At 49.9% G+C, this 9402-nt stretch overlaps 1 protein-coding gene across 1 annotated transcript in view; it reads right to left on the bottom strand.

Annotated features, from left to right (window-relative positions):
• GJD3 (gap junction protein delta 3) overlaps positions 1-369 on the bottom strand; it is a 581-nt gene extending 212 nt beyond the window's left edge. Inside the window, exon 1 of the mRNA XM_029927027.1 lies at positions 8-369. Coding sequence (XP_029782887.1) covers positions 8-369 — 362 coding nt within the window. The remainder of the gene's footprint in view (positions 1-7) is intronic.
• Between the last annotated feature and the right edge of the window lie 9033 nt (positions 370-9402).

The following is a 9402-nucleotide window of genomic DNA, read 5'->3' on the forward strand; positions in this document are numbered from 1 at the left end:
GCTCAGCAGGTAGCAGCGGCGGCGCGGGGGCGGCCCGGGCCCGGCGTCGGCGCCGCCCGCCTCCTTGCCGGCGCGGTGCACCGAGTAGATGACGAAGAGCACGGGGGGCGCCGAGAGCAGCAGGATGTGGAAGAGCCAGAAGCGGTAGTGGGAGATCGGGAAGGCGCGGTCGTAGCAGGTCTGGCGGCAGCCCGGCTGCAGCGTGTTGCACACGAACTCCTCCTGCTCGTCCTCGAACACGGCGCCGCCCACCGTGGCCAGCACCAGGATGCGGAAGATGAGCATGACCACCAGCCACAGGCGGCCCACGAGCGGCGACTGCAGCTGCACGGCGTCCAGCAACGAGCCCAAGAACGCCCACTCCCCCATGGCGCTGGGGGAGCGAGGCGGGGGTCAGAGGCCGCTGATCTGCGCCCTCTTCAGCCTCCCAGCCCCCCAAAGCCCATGGGGTGAGGTTAGCTAGCCCTCTTCTAGCTTGGGGTGAGGCAGGGGCTCAGGCCTGAGTTTAGCTAGGATTTTGTGGGAACGTGGGAGCCAAGCAAGGGGGGCGGGGGCAGGAGGGGTTAGGAGATTCTCAACTGGGGGTGCCTTCTCCTTGGGGCCGACAGGTGCTGGGGAGGAGCACCACTCTGGTGCTCTAGCCAGACCCCCAAGGGCCTCCTTGGTTGGACCCCATGCTCCTCCAGAGTCTAGATCTTCAGGGACTGAACTTGACATCAGCAGGGCCAGACCAACTCATTGTAGAAGCAGAAGTCCAGGGGTGCCCTTACCTGCCCAAGGATGCTTTCCATGGGCAACTGTGGTGCCTTCAACCCGGGGTCAGACCCAACTTAACCTGGGAGAGGTGGGAGCCAGCAGACCTGGAGGGACCTCACCTCCTTCCTTCTCTGCCCTTCGTACTGCAGGGAACTCCTCTCAGAATGGGAGGGGGGGTGGGCACAAAAGTGCCCCTGCTTCCAAAACTCTGTCATCATCCTTTGTTCTAGGGGTCCCCTGCCATCCTACCCCCGAGAGGCAGGAATACAGGTCCAGGCCTCTCCCATCTCTTCCCTGGTGTCCCTCTGCTTCCAACCTCCCACATTTCCTGAGAACCTCCCCAGCACACTCACACAGGCCCCACAGGCCCCCTGTGCCCCCAGAACCTTGCCTGACCCCACTCACCCTGTGGCTGGAGCTGAGGTGTTAGCGCTGAGGGAGGGATCCTGGGAGATGGCTGGGACCTGTTACTCTCCTGGGCCCTGTTTCATTTTCCCTTTTAGGTTTGGCCAGGATGGATGACAGGATAGAATGGCGGAGAGGGGCTTGCTCTCCCCCTTCTCTTAAAGGGACAGGGTGGCCCTGTTGGTTGGCTCCACCCTTGGGGACAGACACAGGGCCATGCCCCTTGCTGGGCTTTGCCAGCCCTCCCTTTCTACCCCTTCCCCGCCCTCCCCCCATCCCAACCACTGTGTCTCCTCCTGGAAATGGGGGAGGGGGTTAACCTCCCTTTTGAGGGGGGCTTCTTGGGAGCCCGTGGAACAGACTCCCTCAAATTGGAAGGCCTAGATCCACTATCAACTGATTGTCATCTTCGAAGGCAGGCTTCTGGGCTGGAGGAGGGTTTGGTGCTGGGGTTGGGGGCTGCAGACACTTAGCAGATCTGGGCCCAGCTCTGTTGTTACTGGCCTTTGACAAGTCACTGAGCTCTTCTGGGCCCAGTCTCCTGGCTGGCTTGTCAACTGAGGAGGCTGGGCCATCTGACCCAGAAGTTTCCTTCCAGCTCTATGTCTTAATGCTAAGGTCCCAACCATATTAAGGAGAACAAAGAGAACCTGTGTGGAGGAAAGAATCCTGTATGGAAACCATTAAGGCATCAAGATTGTTCGGCATTGGTGGTTTAAAAAAAAAAAAGCTTTTGCTTTCTTCCTGCTTTTCTATAATTTCCAGATATATTCTAATAAGCATGTTATTTTATAATGTGAAAAATAAATAGAAGGACTTCTCTGCCCTCATAAAGCACACATTCTACAGCTCTAGGTGGCAGGAGAAGCAGTCCCTTAGGGGAAGAGTTAGGATGACTCATGGTGACCTGAGTGGCTGAGGAGGGGACACCCCAGGCTGAGACATTTTGTTTGCCTTTCTAGGAATCTGCCTGCCCCCCCCCCCCCCCCCCCCCCCCCCCCCCCCCCCCGCAGCACACCATTCCTCCCCCCACCACCTGTGCCTCTGCTCTGGACCAGACCCTGTGCCGAGCCCATCACACAGATTAGCTCATTGAATCCTCTTGTTGACCCTGGCAGGAGGGAAGCTGGGACTAGAGGGTCTAAGTCACTTGCCCACACAGCAAGTGCACAGCCAGCCCGTCTCATGCCTGGCTTGATGGATTCGGAGCCCATGTGCTTAAGCCCCTCATGGAACTGTTCTCCCTGTAGCCTGGCTGGGCTTCCCAGGTGGTGTTCTGGTGCCTGACAATCCCCAGGGCTTTGGTTGGATCTGGTGGGCCAGACACTGGAGGTGGACCAGGCCTGCCCCTCTCTGAGTGGGGAGGCCAAGAATCTCCTCCTCCATGACATTTCCTTTCCCCTCAGCCCTGGGGCCCTGTCTAATTTTCCATGTGTTGACAGGGACCCCCTGGCCTGATTTCAGGGAGGGGTGAGAAATGTGCCCTTTACTGACACTGGCTCCGGGGCCCAGCCCACCTGGAAAAACCCTAGGTTAATGATGGATGTGCTAGGGAACCCTCCCCACTGTCATGCAGGGTTCCCTTGGGAGTGGGTCTGTGTGGGGAGACACTGCCTTGGACAAAGTCCAAAGGAAAGCACATGCCGGGGCCCCACATTCCAAAAACAGGATGTGGGGTGGGGATATGGCTGACCTTCCCAACCCTGACCTCTGTCTGCTCCTGGCACAGCTGCTTCCTGACCCCCAGCCCCAGCCATGGGGGCTCACGGACACACCTCATCTCTCTTGACTGTCCAGGAATGGTCCCTGCCCTGTCCTCACGGCCCCTGCTGGGTCAGGCCACTGGCCCAGCCTGGAAAAACCCCATCAGATCCGTCTACCTTTGGGGAGTGGAAAATGGCATAGGTGGTGGGCGGTAGGAGAGGGGAGGCAGGAGCATGGTCACATGGTCACATTGTGCTGTCCCCAGCCCCTGATGTCACAGGCCAGACACAGGAGACTGTACAATCTCTGGGGCCTGTCCTCCTTCTCAGATAGCGCTGTCCAGCCTGAGAGGAGGTGTCACTGATGCTGCCCAGGGCTGGTGACACATGGCCCCATTCTTGGCTATACTTAAGGTCTGGAGCTGGGCTGAGAGGCCCATCCCGCTGAGGTTCATATTCAAGTTCTGTCCCAGCCACTTCAGCCTACCCTGTAGGGGCTGTGGAGCCAGTTCCCATTCTGTCACACATGGACAAATATATGCAGGCACTACATGGTTGTACCCAGTAAGTGACATCATCAACACATGACTATTTTCTCTCCCTGTGCCCCTCTTCGTTTTTTAAAGTTATTTATTTACTTTAAGAAAGTGCGAATGAGGGGGAGAGAGAGAGAGAGAGAGAGAGAGAGAACAAGAGAGAGAGAACGAGAGAGAGAGAACAAGAGAGAATCCCAAGCAGACTCCCACTGACTTGGAGCTTGAATCCACAAACCATGAGATCATGACCTGAGCTGAAATCAAGAGTCAAACACCCAATGGACTGAGCCACCCAGGCCTCCCAACCCTTCTAACATTTTTCAGTCTTTACAGAAATGTTGCTTTTTAGTGAGACCTCCCCTAGAAGTCCTAATGGGAAATTTAACCCCCTACTTCCTATCCCCTTTCTCAGCTTTATTTCCTGTACACTGATCACTACATAACATACTTGGTAATTTAGAAGTTGTAACGCGTGTAGCACCTATCTCCTCCATTAGCATGTAAGCTCTGCGAGGTGCTTGGCTCATTGTCCCCTGTCAGCACCTAGAACAGTTCCTGGCACCTGGCGGAGGCTCAGTAAATGTTTGTCCGTTGGGTGGGTGAATGCAGTGGGGTGGGAGGGTGGCCGACAGTGCAGGTCATCTCTGCCGCGAGACGACGAGACGACGAGAACGCTCCCTCTGCCTCATGTACTAACTCTGGTCTCCTCTAAAGCTTGTGATCACTTAAGTGGCCGATTTGGTGTGAGATCGGTAATCAGCATGTATAGTCCTGAGTAGAAATGAAAAGCCCCAAACGGATTAATGGTAAAATTCCTCCCTCACCATCCCCCTTGGCCTGGGTAGGAAAGGTGCAGGCGTCAGAGGCGTAGTTGAGCTGGTATCTGTTTACTCTGGCGCATAGCCCCCCCCCCCCCCCGCCCCTCTCCCCGCTGCACAGTGTCCGACCCTTCAAACTCTTTCCAGGCCTGAAAATCCTCCGGGACAGGCGACCTTCTGTTCACAGGTTGTCCCTGCTCCTCTTTCCTCTCCCCGCCCTCAGCCTGCGGTTTTATCACCCACGGGGACCTGCTTCCCCATCAGGCCTTACCTCTTCCCTTCGTTCTATAATTATTTAAGATTAGGTTCAGCTGTAACAGCACAGCTACTAAGCCGTGACTTAAGAGAGAAGGTGGTTTCCCTCTCATTCAAAAGGAGGAGGGAGGTGGGCTGTTCAGGGAGGCGGGGCAGCTCTGTGCCCCAAAGCCCTTAGAGGTGCAGGCTCCTTCCAACCCCCTCGCTGGGTGTAGTCCTCGTCCTCCACCATTCCTCCTCCTCCGCATTCCAGACAGCGGATGGAGGAAGGGACGAAGGCGGGAGAAATTTGTGTAAAAACTGCTTTCTCTGGAGGTGCCGGGAGCGGCCATGTGACCGACTGCTCACATATCATTGGCCAGGATGACCTTCCGCAAGGAAGACTGGGAAATGTAGTCTTTCCCCTCCGTAGGTGGCCTTGCAACCCAGAAAGGAGGATTTAACACTCACTGTCACAGATCTGCTCCCGTTATTGGCTTTCTCCGCGAAGGTGGGGATTCAGAGAAACTAGTTCCTCCAGGTCTGCCGCCACCAGCTCAATAGTTCAATTTAGGTTCTCAACAGAGTGGATGGTGCCCATCCGCATTGGTAATGTGATCTTTACTCAGTCTGATTCAAATGCTAATTTGTTCTGGAGACACCCTAAGAGACACACCCGTAATATTTCACAGGCTGTCTGGGCATCCCTTAACCCAATCAAGTTAACACCTACAATTACCCGCCTCATAGTTTTTCTACACAGCTTGCGGTCATCCTCAGATTTGAGTGGTGCGCCCCGTGGGTGAGAAACACCTGTGATCGATTCTTGGCGTGGTACAAGTTCTGCATCATATTAGAACTGGAGCCCATATATCACTTTAAAAACCTGAAATTATAGTTATTTTCATTTGGGGAAAAAATGTAACACTATTTTTGTAATATACGAAGATACAAAGAAGAAAACAAAAATCACCCAGCTCTCATTATCCTAAGAAAAGCAGATGACATTTTGCTGCAACTAGAGGTTGGCCTTTCTGTGTACATAGCATTGGTCTCAAACTTCAGTTTGCATCAGAATTAACTGGAGCGCTTTTTTTTTTTTTTATGTCTTTATTATTTTATTTGAGAGACAGAGACAGAGAGGGAGCCGGGGAGGGGCAGGGAGAGAGGGAAACAGAATCTGAAGCAGGCTCCAGGCTCTGAGCAGTCAGCACAGAGCCCGACTCGGGGCTCAAACCCATGCATTGTGAGATCATGACCTGAGCCGAAGTTGGACGCTTAACTGAGGAAGCACCCCAATGCACCTAGAGTGCTTCTTAAAACAGGTGTTTTTAGGGGCGCCTGGGTGGCTCAGTCGGTTGAGCATCCGACTTTGGCTCAGGTCATGATCTCACTGTTTGTCGGTTGGAGCCCCGAGTTGGGCTCTGTGCTGACAGCTAGCTCAGAGCCTGGAGCCTCCTTCAGATTCTGTCTCCCTCTCTCTCTGACCCTCCCCTGCTCATGCTCTCTCTCTCTCTCCCAAAAATAAATAAAACATAAAAAAAATTAAACCAGGTGCTTTTAAATCACCCAGTTCTGGAGTGGGCCTGATAATTTGCATTTCTAACAAGCTCTAGGACCATGCTAACCCTGCTGGTCCAGGGGCCACACACATGGAGGAGCACTAGTACGTACTTTACACCTTTGCTTTTCCAAGGAGGGTCTCCAAACAGCAGCATTGACATCACTTGGGAAATTATTAGTAATTCAACTTCAGAACCCCCTCCAGGCCTACTAAATCAGAATCTGTGGTTTATAACAAGATTCCTAATGGATTTGAAGTACAAGTTTGAGAAGCCCTGGTTTATAGTTGACCTTATACTATCTAATGGGGCGCCTGGGTGGCTCAGTCGGTTAGGCCTCCGGCTTCGGCTCAGGTCAGATCTCACGTTTGTGGGTTCGGGCCCCGCGTCGGGCTCTGTGCTGACAGCTAGCTCAGAGCCTGGAGCCTGCTTCCGGTTCTGTGTCTCCTTCTCTCTCTGCCCCTCCCCCTCTCATGCTCTGTCTCTCTCTGTATCAAAAATAAATAAAACATTTAAAAAAAAAAAAGATAGCTTTCCTCCCTATTTTATTGCCATATAGTCTACCCACAGCAAAACGCACATTTTATAATATAATTCAATGAGTTTTGATACATTATACAGAATAGTTTTTCCACCCTCTACCCAACACAATGACTTTCCTGTGCTACTAAATGTTCCAGGAAAATAAGACTTTTAACGACTTTGTAAAAATGTTAAGGGTGTACCAGTGTGACCAATTCTTCGATTGCAGCACACCTATTCTGTTCCATTTTTCACCAGTGTAAATAATGCCATGATGAATGCTTTTGGACACAAAGTTTTTTGTTTTTCGGACTTCAGAATAACGTTCCAAAAGTGGAATTACTGAGGAAAGGGACACTGGACAGGTCAGAACAGATATCTACCAATCTAGAAGCAAAAAGAGCATTCAAAAATTTTGTCTTTGGGTTTTAGGAAAAATGGCTAGAAATCATTTAAAAAATTCCCTTGCAGCAGAAAACAGTGGGATGCAATGTATTTTAAAAGAACAAAAAGAAAAAAAAAAGGGGGCGCCTGGGTGGCTGAGTCAACCGACTCAGTGTCCGGCTTCGGCTAAGGTCATGATCTCACAGTTCGTGGGTTTGAGCCCTGCATCAGGGTCTGGGCTGACTGTTAGCTCAGAGCCTGGAGCCTGCTTCAGATTATGTGTCTCCTCCTCTCTCTGATCCTCCTCTGCTTGTGCTGTCTCTCTCTGTCTCTCAAAAAAAACAAAAACAAAAACAAAAACAGAGGATGTGGCACGTGGGTGGCTCAGTTGGTTTTGAGTGTTCGGCTCTTGATTTCTGCTCAGGTCATGATTCCAGGGTCAAGATCTATGAGCGTGGAGCCTGCTTGGGATTTTCTCTCTCTTTCTCTCAAAAAATATAAAAGAACAAAAAAGGCTTAGTAAGCTTATTGTATTATTTATCAAGTAATGGAAGTTTTGAATCCCTTATTTTCCCAGTATTGTTTTATAATCCTAAATGATGTAATATGTATTTATTAATACATCTTTTACATACAAATATACATTAATATTTTACATATTAACACATACATGTTTCCTGTGTAGGAAATAATTACATTCTATAAAGGGTCTAAATGTGTACAACCATTTATTGGCATTAGAATTTTTATCTTCTAGAATGTTGAATGAATAGTCAAGAGATATATTCAATCAGCGTCTTTTAGTTAGAAAGTGCTTTACTGGGAGCAAGGTAAAGGTTCCTGACTTTTTTCTTCTTAAAGAGGGTTCATGAGCTTTCTTTTGATTTATTTTATAAACAAATGCATACTTACCAGTATTTATTTCCTTCTTTCCTTAAGCTTTTTAATGTTTATTTTTGAGAGAGAGACAGAGCACGAGCTGGGTAGGAGCATAGAGAGAGGGAGACACAGAATCAAAACAGGCTCCAGGCTTTGAGCTGTCAGGACAGAGCCCGATGTGGGGCTCGAACTGACAAACTGTGAGATTATGACCTGAGCCAAAGTCAGACGCTTAACCAACTGAGCCATCCAGGCGCCCCTACAATCTGCTCTCTTCATCCAGTTAAGGTCCTGGGTATCTTTTCATGTCAATCAACATGTATCATTTTTTAAAAAATATGATCATTGTTAATGGGTACCTGGTATTCCTCATTGTACCATAATTTATTTAAACCAAGTGTTTTATTTTTTATAATTTTTAAATGTTTTCTTACTTATTTTTGAGACAGAGAGAGACAGAACATGGGTGGGGAGGGGCAGAGAGAGAGCAGGAGACCAGAATCAGAAGCAGGCTCTAGGCTCAGAGCTGTCAGCACAGAGCCTGACGTGGGGCTCGAACCCACGAACATGAGATCATGACCTGAGCCGAAGTCGGAGGCTTAACCGACTGAGCCACCTAGGCACCCCTAAACCAAATGTTTTATCTGAAGTCTCCTATTCGTTGGACATTTAGGTTACTTTCAATTTTATTATTACATAAAATAAGCATCTTTTTTTTAAACATCTTTGCATGTGGCTTTTCTTGAGGTAATCGCAGATTTACATGTAGTTTTGAGAGAAAACAGATCCCTCGTGTACTTTCCCCCACAATTCCCTACTGGTAGGATTTTGCAACATTATCTAACTAGGATATTGAGATTTCCTGTGTTTCTGTGCTTACATGGGTTTGCACGTTTCAATTCTTCTCTTGAACTAAATTTTTAAAAATGTATATTTGGGGCGCCTGGGTGGCTCAGTCGGTTAAGCCTCCGCTTCAGCCTAGGTCAGATCTCACGTTCGTGGGTTCGAGCCCCGCATCGGGCTCTGTGCTGACAGCTAGCTCAGAGCCTGGAGCCTGCTTCAGATTCTGTGTCTCCTTCTCTCTCTGCCCCTCCCCCTCTCATGCTCTGTCTCTCTCTGTATCAAAAATAAATAAAACATTAAAAAAATTAAAAAAAAATGTATATTTATTTTTGAGAGACAGAGAATGTACTTGAGCAGGACAGATAGTGGGGGAGACAGAGAATCCCAAGCAGGTTCCATGTTATCAGCATGGAGCCTGATGTGGGGCTTGAACTCACAAGCATGAGATCACGACCTGAGTTGAAATCAAGAGTCAGACACTTAACCAACTGAGCCACCAGGTGCCCCTTGAACTAAACTTTTAAAAAAAATTTTTAATGTTTGTTTTTGAGAGAGAGAGACAGAATATGAGCAAGGGAGGGGCAGAGAGAGAGAGAGAGAGAGGGAGAGGGAGAGAGAGAGAGAGAGAGAGAATGTGAGCAAGGGAGGGACAGAGAAAGAGACAGAATTTGAAGCTGTCTCCAGGCTCTGAGCTGTCAGCACAGAGCCTGATGCGAGGTTCGAACTCACAAATTGTGAGATCATGCATGACTTGAGTTGA

Source organism: Suricata suricatta, chromosome 17 (genome assembly GCF_006229205.1).
Source record: "Suricata suricatta isolate VVHF042 chromosome 17, meerkat_22Aug2017_6uvM2_HiC, whole genome shotgun sequence".
NCBI classification, from domain to species: Eukaryota; Metazoa; Chordata; class Mammalia; order Carnivora; family Herpestidae; genus Suricata; species Suricata suricatta.